Raw genomic sequence first — 19,315 nt, 5'->3', positions numbered from 1 at the left:
ATTTTTGGGGTCAAACGCCGGAGCGACTGCGCATTACCCTTTATTAGTCTCTTTACTTGTCATGATCCATTATCGAAACGGGAGAAAAGAAGAAAAAAAAAAAGAATACGTACCGGTAGTGCCCACCAGCGTCCAGTTGCCATGCGACTTTGCGCTCTGCCACTGATCCTTGAGAATTATCACCTGCGGGCTTTCGCCCCCGAAAATGTTCTGACCGAGAACCTGCTTTTCCACGGGCTTGCCGTCGTCCCAGCTCAGCGACAGCGTGAGCGGCGCGCCGGTATAATAGTGCCAGACCTCGGCGGCGTTGACGCGGTGCCACACCGAGTCGCCGGCGGACCCCTCGAGCAGGTAGTAAATGGCCGTCGACGCGGAGCGATTGCCGTTGATGAGCTCCGTATCGATAAACGTCTGCACAAAGTAGCCCTTTTCCGGGTTGGCCGTGAGGTTGAGCTTGGAGATGACCTCTTGCGCGCTACGTTCGTTGATAGAACCGTGGTGGTTCAACGAGGTCGAGTCCGAGGGGACCGCAGCGGCGATGACGGCGGTTGCGGCGGTTGCCAAGGCGGTGAGGACGTGCATTGTGGCGTTTTGTTTCTCGTTTATGCAACTATATGGTTGTAGATGAGCGGTTGGTTCTTTTGCTTCTCAACAGCCTGTAGAGTGTGACGTCTTCAAAGATGTGTAATTGAGGATTGAGAGGTTTCACGATTTTCGGGGATTTTTATGTTGCTCCCTCGAATTGCGCCATGAACTCTTTTTGTACGCTGTCCCCCTCCCGGTTCCACATTGCGCGCCGCGCAAAAAAAAAAAATAGAGCGTGGGTATGAAAATTGGCGTCGTGGCGGTGCACCTTTGCCCGTTTGATTTTACGATTCCCCCTCCCGCTGCCCGCGCATCCGTCGGCCCTGTTATTGAACGGTGACTGAATCATGCTTTTGCACGGGTCCGCGGGCGGCTTTTTGGTGGTCGTTATTATTACGGCTTCTTGCTTGTTTGCTTTCCCCTGCAGTCACTTTTATTTTTCAGCTCTGTCCGAAAGGAGTTGGTAGAGATCCGAATGCCTGGGTTGCAGGGGGTGGCTACCTACTATGAATGGAAGCTGCGGAACATTCTTCAACGATATACATCGGACGGACTGAGACCTTGGGGATTTGCGTTTTCATTTCTGCTTCTGTTCTCTTTCACCCCCAACATTGCTAGTATCCAAGCAAGCAAAGCCCTGCAGGGACCACAGAATGTTACCATGCCCATGGCCAGGCTTTCGGAAAATTGCCTGCTGCGAAAGGTCGATATCCGAAACCCCAGCCACGCATGCGTAGAAACATCAGGAAAGCTAGCAGGTTTATCAGCTCCACTGCGGCGCTGTCCCGCATAAACTACACCCACTGTAGCATGGCATTTGCGACAGAGAGTGGTGCCGATCGGGGCCCCAATTCGTGTTAGCGCTGAGAGGGGATCCCTCCAGGTTCGACACTACTCTGCTTGGCATGGAGCTCATCATCCCATTTCGGAGTTTTGGGGCCAGTGGCGCTATTTGCTTTCCTATTTCAATAAAGAATTGTTCGAGAACATGTCGAGAACATGTGCTGTGACATCGGCAGTCGTGACTCGTGATGGCATCATGCCCATGTCATGTCGAGCGGGATGCCGATAAAAGACCTCTGCTTGCCAACGCCAAAACGGGCGCATACTAGGCATGCGCTATGGCAGTATGTATACCATCCATCATGAGTATGATAAGGAATGACATCCCCCAATGCTTGGATTTGCCCCGCGCGAGGTAATATTGTGTGGGCGAAACGAGGCCTGCCCTCCGCCAAGACTTCGAGTGTAGACTGGCATTGATGTCAATGGTGTAAAAGCCCCTTGCATCGTGTCCGGCTTTGGTAGAGCTCGCCATTTCTTGGGCGGAATGGATAAAACAATTCCGTTTGATGGTCGTCAGCACAAACACACGCTCTGGCCAAGCAGTCAGCAGGGCAATCCCCGTGCGTCTTTGCGTTTTCCATCTTACAGCAGACCAATATATTTATGCACTCCAGATGCATCTGATGTTCAGCCTCTTCAAAACGAAGCGCCATCGTTTGCCTGCACACAATGTGCTTCCACCGCATGGACGTGCTTACTGTGCATCGTCTTGTTCCATCAGCTGCCGGTCGATGGAGGCTTGGCCTGCCGTCCGCAATCTAGCCGGGCGATTTCGAGGAGACACCTGACTGCACGGTTCCTCGCAAAACCATCTTTTGCGGCGTTTTCAGCTTCGCGGTGGCAGCGGCCCGATACTTGGCAGTATCAGGCCAAGCGACGGGTCATAACTGAGGGAGGCGGGCCGGAAACGGTTGCTGGATCTTTGCTTTGCGTGTCCCCGTTTGCTGCGGGACTAGCGGTCGATAGTCATTGCCTCTGGGAGCGAAAGTATAAGCCCGCGCTTTGGGAATCAGCTGCTATTTTGTCCGTAACAAATGGCATCTAGCATTTCCGGCATAAATGCATCGTTCTGAAACAAAAAAATGGCGATGAGAGGTCTAAATTGGTGAAGCCGTGAGCAGCACCAGCTGGCTGCCATGCTGTTGTCGGATCCAGATGTCCTGCTGTAGTGGGGCCTGTGGGACGAATTTCGGCGCTGCATCATGCGGTGTGCAATGTGAAGAGATGGAGGCACGAGATACTGGTGCCAAGCTAGCAGAATGCAAGCAACCTTCGATAAGAGTGGTGCTTGATTGATTGGCGCTGGCGAATAATAAAAGTCTATGCTGGTAGGTGACTGGGGAGGTGACCAAAAGGTAGATGCCACAGGGCCACCTTCCCTCAACACATCGACCCGTTTTCGCTGACTTGTGATGCCGCGTCGAGGCATCAAAATGACACGATGATGACCTTTTGGGATATATTTGCCCCGTCGGCCGGTCGCCAATATTAGACGTCTTTTCCGATACTCCGAGACTGTTTGAGATGTTTTCGTCGACAGGACACTACGACACTGCTTGGCAACTTGAATGGACCTGCCACTATCAAAGGAGCATGATGCTTGGCAATAATTGAACTGTACATTCCCCTTCATAATTCGAACCACCCGGAGTGGACATGGGTGAAGGTTCAGACTGGGTTTCTAGTAGATTGTCGACCTCCGTGTAATTCCCCCCTCCACTCTCCCACTCTTCCAAGCGAACCTACCTAGTGGTAGTAAATAGTTATTCTGGTTTTGTCGTCTGATCCTTGTTGCCAATTTTTGTCCACACCAGTGCAAAACTCAACACACCAGCCAGAGCGCAAGCCGCGGTTGGGAAATACTAGACAAGATCAATTAGTATTCTGCGCATAGACCTCAAAACAAGCATAGAATTCACAAGAATCTTCGAGAGGGCATCAAGTACGGTATATTCACAAACATTTCAGTCACGGCTTGATTATAAGCCTTCAAGAACCCTGGAAACTGATCAGAGGATATCAACCCCTGCACATTGGTAGCGCCTGCTTCCTGGACCATGGTAATGTTGACCTCTGAGGCATAGTGGCGTAGTAGTGGAGGGAGTTGATTTGCAAAAATGGTCTGTGACGCCGAAACAGAAATGGCGAGACCAAGCTGCATGCAAAGACTGATAACCGACATGCTCATAGCAGCCTGAGAGGGAGGCACGAATTCCTGCACACACGTAATTGGCTTTGCATTGTCAGCAATTTCTCAGCCAAGCTTCGGAGAACTCGTAACCTACAGCTTGAAATGATATTCCACGCCCAAGACTCGTGATGATTTGGTAGCCAACCCAATGGCCGACCGAAGAGTCTGGGGTAAGTGTCGTGAACAATCCTGCATCGATACAGCTAACTAAGCTGCCGGCAATCGCCCAAGGTGGAACATATTGGGATTTTCGCACCAAGGCGCCGAATAATATGAGTGCAACGATCATGGTCCCCAGAGATGGCAGCAGGTGCACGGCGCTTGCGCTGGGGTCGTCGCCCTTGATGGCTTAAGACCACAACGGCAGGTAAAAGGGCACAGCTTGCGATGCGCCGCCTTGTAAACATACCATAAGTCCGCCTATATAGATCGAAGGCTGTTTCAAGCACGATGGCGTGATCAACGCGCCCTCCTTCTTGTATCGTACCCAGAACCCAAAGACGAGGAGCAGAGCGAAGCCTCCGCACAGCATCCCGATGATCGTGGGCGACGACCAAGGTAGCTTGCTGCCGCCCCATGTGAGAGCAAAAAGCAGCATGACAACGGCCCCTGAAAATTGGACGAAACCTACAAGATCAATCTTTGTAGGCAAAGCCTTGAGCGCTTGAAGCATCGGAGGCTTGTTGCTCGGTTCAGGAAGTCTCATCATGAATAAAAAGAGGATAACGAGGCCGCCCATGGGTAAAAGCATCCAAAAGCCTGTCCATTTGTTAGTAATCTAAATCAACGAGCCTTTTGTTCAGTAAGATCCAGTCGGATCTAGTCGGACATACACCAACGCCAGCCAGCTCGAGCCGTCAACACTGCTGCAATGACTGGCCCGGTCATGGATCCCACAGATATCATGGACACGGCAGCCGCAGTCACCAGCGGTCGAATCTTGTCCGGGCAGGCTGATCCAATCATCAGCATCGTGCCTCTAAACTGGCCCGATGACCCCAATCCGTTGACTGCTCGTCCAATGATGAACATTTTGCTTGACTTGGCCGTGGCGCAGATGACAAGCCCCGCCTCAAAAATGAGCATAAAGGTCAAGTAGACGTGCTTGATACGCAGCTGCTCATAAAACTGGCCCACGAGCGGGATGAAGACGCAGCTAGCGAGGTTTTACAGGTCAATGTCGGGTTAGAAGCGAATCGCGGGGCAAGGCAGGCAATTTACAGAGTGACGACGTAGGCGGCCTCGTACCACGATATGTCGGACACGGTATGAAATTCGTCAGTGAGCGTCGGGATGACTGTTGCCAGCATGGTGAGTTCTAGTGCTAGCAGATAAAGGCCCAGATAGAGGCCAGCCACCAGTGTCCAGAGCCGTGCGCCATGGAGAGTCGGCTGCTCCTGCTGTTGCGCCTGTTGCTGATCGGTTGGCGATGCTGCATCATCGAGAGTAGCAATAAATTTTGCTTCAGTAGCCGCGCCCAAATCCTTTTCTTTAAGTGTCTCTGACATCTTGACAACTTTCGAAAGACCCTTGTAGGCACGTCTGTTGGCAAAGTTCGTCGTCGCGCCAAAATGCAAAAAAGCCCGGCAAGGGGATAAATGGCATGGTGCAACAAGAAACATGCAGACCGGCCAAAAGGGGGATGATAAATACTAGACGGATTGCTACAGGAAGCCGTTTAGATGCTACATACTACAGAAACTTAAAAAAAGAATCCTGACAAGGCAGCCGTTGAAAGTTGCTGTTTTTCGTTTACGACAAGGCTGAGCCGCGGATGAGCGGGAATCGGGGCTAATAAGCCTGCGGGCGCCAATCGGGGCGACACCTTCCAAGTCCTAATTATTAATGTAATGAGAATTTTGTTAGCTCTTCATAAATGAGGTTGCCTAAGTTAGTGGCTTGTGTCACATTTTTCAACGGCCAACAAAGCCTTTTTGCAAATGTGGCACGTGTAGCTTCACCAGGTGTAATCGAGGAACCCGTTTTTTTTTCTTGATCAGTAAGTTTTTGTAACAATAGCCCGATGCCTCCTTGTTGAACCATCAACTGGATGAACAGCAGTCATGTCTTTTTACTAGGTGTAAGATGTACTAGAAATAGAGATTAATTAATTCTTAGTCGATAAATATAAAACAATTTTTAATGATGGCCCTATTGATTAAGATATAGGCACTTAAAGATGCCATGTTTTGGCGTGATGTGGTGCGATTTCGAACCAGGGCGACTATGCACTTGACGGCAAAGGACCGCTCGTCCAGCAACGATCATCCTGATATACAACAGGCGCTGGCTGCACGTGCGAAATTATATCAAGGACCCCGATCGCCAGCTGCGCCGCATTCGATGGGACGCCGTTCCGTTTCCGCGAGAGTAGCGCCTTCATGCCGCGCCTCGTATTGTTGTTGTGTACTGCTCCTCATTGAAGCTAGATTTTGTTACGCTTGGATTTGATAGCAGGATCTATTGTTCTAGTGAGCCTAATAGTCCCCATCCCCATCAAAATAACTGCTTCAGGCGCTCCTCCCGCCCCTCCTCGTCGCCCCATTGACTCTCCCAGAGGCCCCTCCTCACGTAGCTCCAGCCCATCGGGGCCGACAGGCCCCATGACGTCTTCATCTCCTCCAGTGTGACGGGCTTAACGAGCTCGTGCATTCCCAGGATCGGATATCCGTACTTGGACACTTTCAGGCCCGCGTTGAATTCGGCGTTCCCGATGCCCTCTGGCTCCTCCGGCACGTTGCCGGGCGTGTGGCGGGTAGTGGGGGGGATGGTCGCGATGTGACTAGAAGGCAATTTAGCGTCGTTGTGGCAAGGCAGATAAGAAACCTTGTATTAAAAAAAAAGGCAAATCATACGTGATGGCGGCGCGGCCCGGATCCTCCTTGGTGCCGCGCGTCTCGTAGAACCACAGCCGCTCGACGCCGTCTTGCAACCGGTACTTTCGGTACTCGTGGTTCTTTTGCCTGCTGGCAATGTTTCGGAGGTGTACGGGCAAGATGGCGAGGAGAACGTCGGTCTCGACGCGACCGTCCGACGCGTCTTGCGTGGCTGCTGCTGAGCGCTGTTTGCGGGCGGTCGCACCGGCGGAGGGTGTCGTCGACTTTGCGCTGCCGCTTCTGATTGGGTGAGGCCCGAGAGTAGTCTGCTTGCCAGAGACAGCTGGCTTGGGAGAAGCTCGCGGCGCCATCTGGGGCGAGGTGAATCTGTTGATTGACTTTTCTGTGATTCTACGCCGCGATTGCAGACATTTGGCGAGTGGGGGCTGGCGGAATGATTTTTAATTCGTGGGTTTGATTCTGTCAAAGGCGCGGTCTCGTCCATGATGCCAGGCTTGCTCTTTTCTTTGTCACAATACTCGTGCCCGCACCCACTTTGCCATGGGTGCTGTAAATACAGGCTCGCAACCAACACGCCGCTACGACCAACATACAAGTACCACTAAAAAGGTAAATTATAAATATGTATAATTAAAATAAAAGTAACTAAATTCTAAATCCTAAAAAAAATAGAAGGATCTTGAGTTTCGCCAAGAATTAGTAAGAGAAACTCTTTCCTAACTTAGACGGGAGCTACTCTCACAGAGTAGACAAAGCCGCTGTCTCCACCCATAACTTGTATTCACATAAATTTAATTCCTGAGACTGAGAGTTACGCTCGGAGTCAGGGCCTCACTGGGCAAATTGTCCCCTGTCATCTGTATCTGCCTTGGACTCTTGCCCACGCCAGGGGGTGCGTTTAGATGCCCGCCTCTGCCAGTGCCAGTTCGTTGCCAATCTTGGAGACCAAGGGATAGTCATTTACGGATGCTCACTCGATTGATATTGAAAGTGCAGTTTCCGCCAGAGGAGTCGTGTACGAACATGTTGCCTTGCCCGTGCACAAAGAATTCATGCTGGCGCACTCTGACGGCGTGCAAGACACCACCGGTCCCCCGTACAGCAAGCCGTCACTCAACCTCACAATGCAACACCAAGCCACCACTATGTAGACTTTTGGGGTACTCCGACCATTCATGTAACTACTGAATGCCGGAGTGAGTCACTAAGAATTTTCTTACCAACAGACTTGGACAGTATGCCATGGTAACTGTTGCCCGCTGAATTCTGAATCGCCTCGTGTCTGCTGCGTCATTTGGCTGTATCGAAAGCTGGGCAAAGCAGTAATGCAAACTTCCGTCGTAACCAAATTTTCCTTCTAAAGGCAATGAATAATATTCGGTCTGTATTGCGGACCTGTACAGCAGTTTGATAAAATCACTGCTGCCCGTTCCTGGTCGTGACCCATGACCAAGGTTCGAATCGCGACGACAATATTGCGACCGATAGCTGTGTCGGGTGCTTATTGAGGATTGGGGCTGCATTCACTCTAATTTGTCAATTCTTCAACGAACTGGCAATCATGGTGTCACTGCGTCGCGTAGTTGCCCTCCAAAGGCACGAACCCGACGACTTGTCATTACACAGTGTACCTTTTGTTTGTGAAACAAAGCGACCGGGAAGCTGCTGATTGACTTGTCAGTGAATAGGGACACTTGAATTATCCCTGAATGGCAAACAGAATCACGGAAAATGCATAAATCGAGACGAGCACCCTCGTTTTTTCCGACCAAGACCATCCATTGCGAACCACGATTGCAAAAGTCCGCAACCATGCCTGCTGCCCACAGTCGCTGCGAAGCGGACGCGCAAGACTTGATCGAGCTTGTCAAGTCTCTCGCGATTTCCAACGACAAAGACGGGGCAACTAGTAGTGTTGATGGCTTCGAAGCGCAAATCCTCACCGCGGTTCAAGCCCTCGTGTCAGTCATCAACCCAACAGACCGGCTGTATGCGGCATTTCACGACGGCAAAACTCATTACCCATTGGGCGGTGGCTCATACGCGTTCCAGAAGGATCTGGTCGGTCCTCTCCTGCGGGCACTTGCCCGAGACGAAGAGGCCATGAAGCTCAGCGAAGCCTCCTCGTCAAGCGACACGCCTTCTCTCGAGATGCCCGTTCCCACTTGTCCAATAGTCATACACGCAGGTGCGCAGCCTAACAACTCGCCGCATCTGGGCACCTTGATCGTCTTCTGCTACGCATTCTTGATTGCCAGGGCGGTACGTGATCGGCTCGACGCTGTTGCCCAGAGCAAATCGTCGCAGAATGTCGTCGTTGAAATTACCCTTGTTGACACGGCGCCTGTCATCACGAGTGTGTCGGAAGTAGCCGGAATTACCTATCAGCGATCGTACAGAGAGGTTGCTGGCGCCTTGTCTACGTACATGGGTGACTATCAAGACGCTCTTCGCAGGATGTCGCAGTGGTCAAGCGTCCCTTTTCGGACGCGGTACCAGTCGGACTTATTCTCGCGTCCCGCAGTGCCGGGCATCTTGGCGTGGATGATTGAGCATCGCGGTCGACTTGCATCGCAACTTTCGCCAAAATATAATGCGCTCGCCCTTCGTGCTGCGTGTCCCGTCTTAGGCTGCGGCTTAGCCGAGAAGCACGGCCGATTGAACGAATACACGGCCGAAAGCATCGCGTTTCACTGCCCACACCATGGAAAACATGTCATCCGTCTCAGCGAGGCCTCTGAGGTCGCTCGCGTGGAGGCAAATGCGCCGACACGAAACCTGATTCGCTCCATGAGCCACATACTCGACGATGCAACACACCACGTCCGCATCACCGGATCGGACTACGCAGGCACCTACCAGGAATTCTTCCTGTACCGCCCTCTCGCGGAGTGGTCGCGCTCGACCAGGCTCGGTTCAGGCCGTACGCCGCACATCCTCTATGCACCACTCGTGGTCGACTGGAGTGGCGCGAAGCTTTCGAAAAGCCTGTACGTCCGTGACGGCGGCTATCGGGCGATGAAGGTGCTCGGCATGGATGGAATGTGCAGCTATGCCAAGCTCCAAGCCGAACATGGCGAAGAGGGCCTGCGTCGCATCTGGGCCGAGGTGGAGAGTTGGGTTTCAAACCCGCACAAGTTATTCCGGGCCTCGTACTCTGTCGAGTATTTTAGATGCATTTTAGAGGGAAATGCCTGGCATTGAAAGGGGAAGCGGTAGCACATGGTGGGAAGTTGGTAGAGGAGGATTCTGAGGGCAGAAACGCAGGCCAAGGAGCAGACTAGGATTTTATTTTCCTTATGAAGAGAATTTTATGAATACATAATTTATACTAGGTAAGCTATATTCCTTTAAAATCTTTTACTTCTTTTTATATAATTTAATTAGATTTTATAAAATAATCTAAATAATCTTTATTTAACCTTAATTAGCTATAATCTAAATTAAATAATTTATTAATCTTAACCGATTTTTATTATTAATATAATTCTAAATATTAACTATGTTATTCAGAGATTTAATATTAAAACTTTAACTGAAATTATAAATGTATATATATATATATATAAAACTTATATAAGCTTCATTATTAGTTTTACTGTTTAAAAACTATATTATATTATAAAATGTAGTATTTTTAATTTCTAAGGCATGTACTACATGCAGCCGATAAGCCTTGCTCGAGCCGACGTGGAGCTTACTTTTGATATGGAAGATATGATCCAGAATGGCATCAGCGGCGACAAAACGCTTCAGCAGCGATATTTGAAGTTTGGTGGGGGAAGAGGAGGCATGGACCGCTGCTGGGGCCTGCTGTCGTGGCCACAAATCATGACAGAGTCTTATTTCCTACGAGCAACTGTTGGTCCGTATACCATGCAGATTATACGCATACTCACAGACGCTTCTGGGAGATTTCAAGGCCAAGACGATTGCTCGGTTGTGGAAAGACCAAAATGCTCGTCTGCGCCGCGCGTCAGATTGTCTAAAGAGGCACAGCAGTAGGGGAGCTGGCAGAGGATGCAGTCATTGTCGACAAAGGTGTACGGCGCTGACAGTGACGGACTGAGTGTCACGGGGGACTTCAAAGACAAGAATACGAGTTATATTGTCGCGTTCTTTTTAGGGAAGCGAGACACGCCACAGTTGGTCATTCGTGGTGTGCCATAGACAAAGTTGGTGGAATATGCGCACCAGTGCACCAGGCCCGCAAGCCACGGGGAACTCTGGATTCCTCGAAAGTGTTTCGGGTGGCTGTAATGGAGAAGTGTCTTTCAATGGATGCGGAAGTGGACGACAAGTTCAGCTTTAGCTCATATGTAAAATTATGGGTTGCTTTTATCTGAGTTATTAAGCGGGGGAGGTATCAGGGGAAGTAGTACTACCTACTGTAGACGAGATGTTTTGACCAAGTACACAAGATGTTGTTACTAACCAAATATATAGTGCTCTGTAGCTTCTTCGACTTGCACCGCTGGTGGTCATCCGCCAATTATCCAACTCTACTCCCTGTTTCCAAGGGTCTTCGATCGTGCTAAAGTCGTGCTGAGCTCGGTTAGTAGGACGGGTAGACAAAAAGGTTGATTCAAATTCTGACTGAAAACTGAGAGTTCAAAGTCCAAGACCCTTTTTGCGTCGTGGCGCCTCTATCTGTAAGAACCGTCACACTCTCAATAACGACCGTTGTGTGATAGTCGAATTGACCGCTGGTCGACAGCGTGGTTCCATTCCATTCCATCTGGATATCGGTGTACAACCCATCAATGCTCTCACCATCATCTAAATACAAATTCCCCTCGGCCTTGCCGTCAACTCCTGTGGCAATTACAAGATTAAAGTTCTTGGTACGAACCGCCGTGGTGGTGTTGTCGGAAGCGACCCGCATTGGGACAATGGTACCTCCACGGAAATGTACTGGAATGTCGGTAAAGGTGACGTTATCTCGAATAATACTGGCACCATTTCCGCGGACAGGCTCAAGCGTCCAAAAATCATACCAGAGGTCGTCCGGGAGATAAAAGGTCACCGACTGTGAGTCGTCGTCGTGGACAGGCGAGATCAAAATGCCATCGCCAAGCAACCACTGATACTGGATACCAAAAGTGTTGGCGTCGTTTGGATATTTGAAAAACAGGGGAGACGCTATCGGGCTACCATCTCTGTTTGCCCTGTGAAGCGATGTGTAGATGTAGTCCAACAGTTTATACCGAGCATCGATGGCTTTCTTGGCTGCCTCGGAGACAAGTGGCCAGCGGTAGAACTCTTGCGAAGTCGACTTTTCATCCGCATGGTTTCTGTAGAATGGCTGAAAGGCACCGAGCATGGCCCACCGTGCGCACATCTTTTCCTGAGCGTCACCACCGAACCCACAGATGTCAGATCCAACAATGGGCATGTTGTGCATGGCTGTAAAGCTGAGCATCTGGGAAATAGAGAAGCGATAGTCATCCCAGGCAGAGTAGTTGTCGCCGAACCAGTGTGACATCTACTTGTTGAACGTTAATAAACTGCCAACTACGTCGAATAGTTGAGTCCTCCCCCCACACATGTGATGATGCCGTGACGTACCTTGCTACCGGCCCCAGCAAATGTAGATCGACTAAGAATAAACGGTCGCTTCTCGGGTCGTCGTTGTAAAAGGGCGTTGCGTGTAGCATTAGCCATCATGATTCCGTACAAGTTGTGAGTGTCATATTGAAATGTACCATCAGCATTGGAGGTGTTGGTGTAGATTGTCGAGTCGCTCAAGTCGCCCTTGTAGTTCTCGATCTTGTACGAAGGTCGGAACAAGTCTCGATATGGAAGGCCTTTTTTGGCCTGTATTGGAGAATCTTGACTCAACAATTCACGCCCTCGAGTACGGACACGCACAGACGGCGTAATATCATTGGTGTGAATGTAAAGCGCCCGCTTGGCGCTGGGGTTGCAGTTGAGCTTACGACAGAAGTTGGACCCCTCATTCATATCATTCCACAATCCGTCAACGTCGACACCTGTATCTTGATCAAAAAATGTCTGTATCTCATTGGTCCACCATTTCTGCGTGTTGGGAGCAAACCAGTCCGGCCACACTACCTCACCGGGCCATTGCCTGCCGCGATAATCAGACCCATCCTTGTTCTTGAGAAATACTTGGCTCGCCCTACCTCGGTGGTAGGGCCCGTAGCCATTTCTTCTATGAATTCCGGGACTGAGCATCATGACGTATTTCTTGTCCTCTTCGTGCAGTCCATTGATGAAAGAGCGCATTTGGGACAGGGGGTAGTTCTTGGGGTGTAGGGTGAAGTCCTGCCGGGCGTCCATGTAATCAATGTCACCCCATACCACTTCCAGCGGGATAGCAGCATTGGAGTAATTTGCGACAACAGACTTGACGTAATCGATACTAGGCCAGCCATACTTGCACTGGTGAAAACCCAAGGCCCAGTACGGGACCATGGCCGCATATCCTGTGGCGTCGGCATACTGCCTGGAGACATTGACCGGAGAGTATCCGGCAAAAAAGTAGAAATCCAAAACACCGCCGATAGTGCTGTATTCCAGATATTGCTGTCCAGATCCATCTCTGTCCATTCTGACATCCATACCGTTGGCATTGAGCAAAAATACACCGTGTGTTCCTTTGCCTCCTCGATGATCAAAGTAAATCGGATGGCTTCCATAGAGATTTTGCTTGCGCGGTAGAAAAGCCGAGTCGGCGTTCCAAAACGTACGATGGTATCCTGTAGTCGCAAGCCTAAAGGAGTCGGAGCTTTCGCCCAATCCGTACAGATTGGGATCCGAAGGGAGTTTGGTGCGAAGGCGAACGTATTGCGACTGGAAGATGAGCGGAGTGCCCGACGTATCAAAGAGCACCTCTCCATTACTTTTGCGTTTGACCGAGAATGAAAATGGGTTGTTCAAGACATTGAGCTCGAGTTCTGAATCTGTCGGATTCTCGTTTGCCGGCCGCGGAAAAACCGACTCTTGAATTTGATAGACGCTTGACCCAGCATCGTAGATCTTGACGTGAAGGCGATGACCTATGATGAAGCTTAGCATCCGCAGCACAAATAGCTGGGAGGACGAGCAGCATACGAGTCTGATACTCGACGAGGAGTTTCAAGTCAAGGAGAGCGCCTTGGTGATTAATGGGATAAAGAGGACATGAGCCAGTGAGCTTGAGGTCGGCCGTGAGACTGTTTGTTTTGGTCACGACATTGGATGCCTTGTAGTTACAGTCATGAGCAAAGACGCCCGTTGCACCGAGGCATACAATTGTTGCAATGAGGCACATGGCCGTTACACCGAGGCAGACGCCTGCCCACGGCGGATGAGGAAGCACCTTCATGCTATACGAGAACGCGACGAGGCGCTCGTTTATCGAATGTAAAAGTCGAGCGCTAATAGACTTTACGAGAAACATGCACACGTATATATTCATAGGCCAGTCGCCTTGTTCCGCGTTGCTGAGTCAAGATTGTGCGGGGTCAAAGGCATCATTATCTATTGCTGAGTGCATGCTGGGATGAGTGAGGAGGATAGGGAGAACCCTGTCCAGCTGTGGGATCACAATGTTTCGGAGCTTGCCAAGATGCGCCACACCTATGTACCAGATGCGATTGGGCCAGATCTCCGCATAATGCTTCCTGGGCGAAATGCGAGACGGGAAGGATATAGTTGAGGTACTTGAAGCGATTCTGCCTCGAAGATAGGATTGGACCTGAGTAAGACGGCAATCTAGGCACACTTGCACTGTGCATGCTGCGTAGTATCGTGAGACATGAGCAGCCGAAACGACCATACTTGTTTGCGAGAGACAGACATGCACTGGCACAGCCCCCATTCTTGAAAGCCTTGCTTTATTAGGCTTACTGGCTAAGCGCTGTGGCGGGCATACCTCGTCGTCTCAGCTCGAGCCACGTTGCAGTTCGCTGACGGCCTCAAACATTGGGCTGGCTGGTGGAATTCAGCCTGCGCCGGTGACGAATCTGGCCTGCCTGCAGGTGATTACAAACTATTCATATAATTAGCGCGTAGAGTACTATTTTTAAATTAACTAGACTATTTGCATCACAGATAGCTTTATAAATTGCCGCCCCATAGACGCAGCAACAGGATACTACTAACATCTTGGACACGGAAGTCCCAAGTATCTACCAGCTCTGATCATTTTCGCAACTCATCCTCGCAACACAATGGATGTACTCCAGTAGAAGCTGGCCTACATTCGTGTCACGTGCCGTGAATCGTCAAGGCAGCGTTACCACGTTGGCACCTGCCACATGGCGGATCTGTACATGTGGAAAGGCATCTTCGAAATTCATCGCTGTCACACGCATATACGATGGAACAAAGACCGCCCCTGCATGGAGAACAAGACTCCAGTCTACCCCTTTTGCCTATTCAGAGGCTGCCAGAAGCTTCGAACGGTCGGAGGGGCCATGCGCGCCGGGACCAACGACGACGCGAAGAGTGTACAATCGCCTGGGTATGCGCTCTGAACGTTGAGTTTGAGGCGTCTCTTTACATGTTGGACGATCAGTACAAGCTGCCATCTATTGCCGACGACGAAAACGCATACATGTTGGGCAGCATTGGCAAGCACAAAGTGGTCATGACGTGCTTGGCTGGGCAGAATGGGACAAACAGAGCGGCTGTTGTCGTAACGAATCTGAGGCGAAGCTTTAAAGGTATCCATACGATCTTTGTGGTTGGCATCGGCGGTGGTGCACCCAGTATGGATGATGATATACGCTTGGGTGATGTTGTCGTCGGCACGAGTGTGATACAGTATGACAAGGGCAAGGTCATCACATACGAGCGGTTTGAGTCGACCGCCGCCGGGAAACATCTCATAGGGCGGCTAGCCTTTGCCGTATCCTTTTTTCAGTCCAAGCAAGATGCAAATAGGTGCGGCGAGGAGATGACAAATCTCTTGAAAAGTCGACTCGGAAACCTCCCGGGGCGGTTTGCGCGCCCAAACCGCCCCGATTACCTCTTCTGTGCGTCCTACGATCATTCCTCCCAGGACACGCCACCGAAACCTTGCAACGAATGTGACCTGGACAGGCTGCTGTCACGAGCCCCTCGGTCCCTCAATCTACCCAGCATCTTCTATGGATGCATCGCTTCGGGTAATGGCGTCATCAAAAACGCCAGAAAACGAGACGAACTGTCTGCAAAACACAAGGCTCTATGTTTTGAGATGGAAGCAGCTGGGGTAATGGACTTTCCACAGTGCCTTGTCGTTCGAGGCATTAGCGACTACGCAGATTCACACAAGAACGACGATTGGCATGGGTATGCTGCTGCGGTTGCCGCTGCATACACGAGGCTATTTCTAGAAGATATGCATCCCGAGCCTGGACGTCAAACCACGTTTGAGCTCCGACTTGACTTCAAGTCGTGGATTCAATACGCGCTTCAGATGTGGTTGCGTTCCCCAAAAATCCGTTGGTTAATTATATCTTGTTCGCTGCTGCTTGTCTTTGCAGTTGTCACTGTGCCAATTGTATCGAAGCTCTTGGCCGAAACGACCGCAGCTCTGTATGTCTGGCGGCTTATATTGCCTTGGAGTATCGTGTTTACTAACGGCTTGCCGCAACAGAAAACGTCAAAACGCCATTCTACCTCAAATTCTAAGCAATGCGCACCTCGACGGCCAAACATACCTTGTAGCCAGGAGAAACGATGGACAGCTCTGGTTTACAACAAAGGAAGGTGGCTTATGGACGCATAGGTGGACCAGCACTCAGCAACACGCAAAGAGTCAGCCAACTTGTCTCACTTGGGGAAACCCAAAGAGACTAGGAGTATTTTACATTAGAGACGACAAAACGGTCATGACGAACTCGCTTTTGAATGGCACTTGGGGGGACTGGGAAACTCTCGGGGCCAAGGCGAGCAGCACGGCTGTTCTCTGCCTTGAAGAGCAGAACGCCGCAGTCCATATCTGGATTCGCGAGGATACCCGGGCGAAGCTCATACAGCACAATTATTGGGAGAATAGTCGCAACGATTGGCATACCGTGACGCCTAGCTGGGAGCCGGGCATTAACGGGGTAGAAGCCAAAGAAGCCCACAGCGCGCCGGCTGTGGCATGCCGCAACAGCACCACGACCAACGATGTCATTATATATGACAAGCTTGGCTCCCCGTACCACAGGCAGTGGCTCAACAGCCGCAATCGATGGGGGCCCTGGAATTCCCTTGGCGGATTTTACGTCGGCAATCCCGTTTTGGTGTCTTCAGCAGACGACCGTCTCGACTTTTTTGGCGTGTCTAAAAGTAGCAAGAGTTTGGTTCACACATCCTGGACCATTGCATCTGGGTATAGCGACTCGCGTAACTTGAACGGCTCGTGGAAAAGTGTGCCATCAGTTGCCATGACGGCAAGCGACCGTCTAGACGTCTTCATCCTAAGTAAGAACGGGACGATCCATCATCGGGCTCTGCTTGGGTCGACATGGACTTCTGGATGGTCCGATTTGAACATTTCGGCAACGAGCGCGCCGCTGGCCACTCGTCTCGGAAATAGCACGCCGCCACAAATCATGCTTCAAGTGGTAGCGGCTGGTGGCGTCGTGATAAGCTCGGAATGGGAAGCGACAAGTGATGGTGGTTTGAAGAATACTGTTCCCATCACTCAAATTGGTGATGGTTTGAGCGACGATTGGTTGGAAGTCGACTGATGATGGGCCGCGTTTGATGTCGATGGTCGATGACTTTGCTTACGGAGAAACACATTATCCACAAGTGCTGTAGGTCCAACGGCTGGGTGCCCCAAGACCTCCCCATGGGGTAGGTACCCGGAATAGGATTGATTACCGGCCAAAACTACCCGCTTTCGAGTTTCTTTCCCGCAGCGGTCACATTCTGCTGCTTATATCCACAGAACGTGCACTTTGCTGCTTTGAGGCAGTAAGCGCTCTTCCGAACTAGCCACTGTCACCGAAGCATCCCCGAAAGACTTGGCCAGCGTCCACTGTAGGTAAGCACCTACTTTTTGGTAATATATTACGGCTTATTATTGATTGTAATCATCAGTAGTATTAGCAACGTGACCCATTAGCCTTTGTAGGCTTTCCGTAACTACTTGTTTATAAAAGCTCGCCAGTCCCCCATCTCTTATACCACACTTGTACTCCTCACTCAACCCCTCCACTGTAATCACAGCCAGAAAATAAAATGTCTTCCTTTTCAGTGAGTTTAGCTCTTTAATATACTGTCAGTCAAATTACTTGCTAAGTGAGCCCAACCACAGAGGCTGGTCAGATTCCTGTCCAGCGATGGACGCTCATACTATGGCGACGCCATTCTCCCACACGGAGAGTCCGACATTTCCAAGGCAACGAGTGCCCGCATCATCGAGGGAGACATCTTTGGCGAATACCAAGTCACAGATCGAGCGACCGATATCCGAACTCTTCTACCGCCGCTGGCACCAGCTCACTCTGGCACCGTCCGCTGTCTTGGCCTCAATTACGCCGACCACGCCAAGGAAAATAAGCTGCCCGAGCCCAAGTATCCCGTTCTCTTCTTCAAGCCCCCCACAAGTCTCTCTGGTCCTACAGATCCTATTCCTGTTCCTCACATGGCCCAGGAGATGGATGGCCTTGACTATGAGTGTGAGCTGGTCATTGTCGTCGGCAAGCAGTGCAAGGACGTGCCCGAGTCTGAGGCTCTGGAGTGCGTATTTGGCTACGCCGTTGGCAACGACTTGTCCCACAGAGACTGGCAATTGAAGCACGGGAATCAGTGGGCTCATGGCAAGGGCTTTGACGGCTGGGCGCCGTATGGCCCGGGCATTGTGTCGGCCAAGTTGATTGAGGATCCTCAATCTCTTGCCATCTGGACAAAGGTCAACGGGGAGGTGTTGCAAGTAAGTAAAAATATACACTTGAATGAGTCACACTGACCTTAATAGTGTGGCAATACAGCCGACCAAATTTTTGGTGTCAAGGAGACGATTTCGCTCCTCAGCCGTGGCGTTACCCTGATGCCGGGTGATCTCATCTTTACCGGAACGTAAGTCTCCTATCCTGTGCCCCTTGATGATGCAAAATTTAATTCTAATAACGCAGTCCCGCTGGTGTTGGAATGGGACGATCGCCTCAATTGTGGCTCAAGGACGGCGACGTCGTCGAGGTCGGACTCGATCATGTTGGTACCTGGTAAGCATCCCAATATATAGCTTCATCATTTGGTCCCATGCTAATTGCCCATAAGCGTCAACAAGGTCGAGTTTGCAAGGGATTATGCCAGGATATAGGTGTGCAAAAAGGTCGCCATACATTGCTTTATCACGAGAATCTCACACGTCAATACACTTATTCGCGGCGGTGTGAGATGTGGTGTCGCGGGCCACGACGGGCAAGAATAGAAGCCGCCGTCGGGCCTGGTCGACACCGGGAACGGACACAATCGTATCTTTCGTAGCGTAGAGTCAATTCCGGTGTAGAGAAGATCAACTAAAGAATCGAGCCTTGCAGTAGCGGGATGCCTAATCAGAGTAGCGCATCACATGGCTGACTTGTAAATTCTGCACTGCCCAACCGGGCGCAGAGTCCTGAATTGGTTTCCTGTGCACTGTGCCCCCAAGAACGCCACCTACATACATTTCCATTAATAGCCGTCTCTGGTGTCCTTGTTCCCTGTATGGGCGTTTCGCGAGCAGAGTGGGCGTTTTCATTCAGCCGCACAGCACGCTTCCCAATGGCCCATCACGATTGGGCCATGAGGCTCCTCAGTTGGACAAGATAGTTAGGCAAGGAAGCACCACTTGGCCTAGTCATTTTGGTACTTTTTTTTAGCTCCAAATCTACATCATGCATAATCATCCCGCAAGGCTTGTTTTTTTTTTTTTTTTTTTTTT

The 19,315-nt window shown here is 50.7% G+C and overlaps 7 protein-coding genes across 7 annotated transcripts; 3 read left to right on the top strand and 4 right to left on the bottom strand.

Annotated features, from left to right (window-relative positions):
• Positions 1–33: 33 nt before the first annotated feature.
• Positions 34–582, bottom strand: BBA_02132 (DUF985 domain protein; the record flags this gene model as incomplete). The annotated part of the gene is made up of 2 exons (XM_008597229.1): positions 34–50; positions 114–582. 2 exons carry the CDS (start codon positions 580–582, stop codon positions 34–36), a joined length of 486 nt encoding a protein of 161 aa, XP_008595451.1.
• A 2,764-nt stretch (positions 583–3,346) lies between these two features.
• On the bottom strand, positions 3,347–5,130 carry BBA_02131 (MFS transporter, putative; the record flags this gene model as incomplete). The annotated part of the gene is made up of 5 exons (XM_008597228.1): positions 3,347–3,664; positions 3,717–3,962; positions 4,032–4,381; positions 4,456–4,778; positions 4,844–5,130. The coding sequence occupies 5 exons, from the start codon at positions 5,128–5,130 to the stop codon at positions 3,347–3,349; spliced, it is 1,524 nt and encodes a 507-aa protein (XP_008595450.1).
• Positions 5,131–6,118: 988 nt separating this feature from the next.
• On the bottom strand, positions 6,119–6,809 carry BBA_02130 (uncharacterized protein; the record flags this gene model as incomplete). The annotated part of the gene is made up of 2 exons (XM_008597227.1): positions 6,119–6,404; positions 6,478–6,809. 2 exons carry the CDS (start codon positions 6,807–6,809, stop codon positions 6,119–6,121), a joined length of 618 nt encoding a protein of 205 aa, XP_008595449.1.
• Positions 6,810–8,271: 1,462 nt separating this feature from the next.
• On the top strand, positions 8,272–9,663 carry BBA_02129 (uncharacterized protein; the record flags this gene model as incomplete). Its single annotated transcript, XM_008597226.1, has 1 exon — positions 8,272–9,663. The coding sequence occupies one exon, from the start codon at positions 8,272–8,274 to the stop codon at positions 9,661–9,663; it is 1,392 nt and encodes a 463-aa protein (XP_008595448.1).
• A 1,381-nt stretch (positions 9,664–11,044) lies between these two features.
• BBA_02128 (Glycoside hydrolase, family 31) lies at positions 11,045–13,789 on the bottom strand (the record flags this gene model as incomplete). Its single annotated transcript, XM_008597225.1, has 3 exons — positions 11,045–11,944; positions 12,028–13,481; positions 13,537–13,789. 3 exons carry the CDS (start codon positions 13,787–13,789, stop codon positions 11,045–11,047), a joined length of 2,607 nt encoding a protein of 868 aa, XP_008595447.1.
• Positions 13,790–14,785: 996 nt separating this feature from the next.
• BBA_02127 (Pfs, NACHT and Ankyrin domain protein) lies at positions 14,786–17,132 on the top strand (the record flags this gene model as incomplete). The annotated part of the gene is made up of 3 exons (XM_008597224.1): positions 14,786–15,893; positions 15,936–15,987; positions 16,049–17,132. The coding sequence occupies 3 exons, from the start codon at positions 14,786–14,788 to the stop codon at positions 17,130–17,132; spliced, it is 2,244 nt and encodes a 747-aa protein (XP_008595446.1).
• A 496-nt stretch (positions 17,133–17,628) lies between these two features.
• BBA_02126 (fumarylacetoacetate hydrolase) lies at positions 17,629–18,712 on the top strand (the record flags this gene model as incomplete). Its single annotated transcript, XM_008597223.1, has 5 exons — positions 17,629–17,643; positions 17,705–18,322; positions 18,368–18,468; positions 18,525–18,614; positions 18,670–18,712. 5 exons carry the CDS (start codon positions 17,629–17,631, stop codon positions 18,710–18,712), a joined length of 867 nt encoding a protein of 288 aa, XP_008595445.1.
• Between the last annotated feature and the right edge of the window lie 603 nt (positions 18,713–19,315).

This window comes from Beauveria bassiana (assembly GCF_000280675.1).
Source record: "Beauveria bassiana ARSEF 2860 unplaced genomic scaffold BBA_S00004, whole genome shotgun sequence".
NCBI lineage: Eukaryota > Fungi > Ascomycota > Sordariomycetes > Hypocreales > Cordycipitaceae > Beauveria > Beauveria bassiana.
The sequence above is the reverse complement of the archived record's forward strand: the minus strand, read 5'-3'. Positions and strand labels throughout refer to the sequence as shown.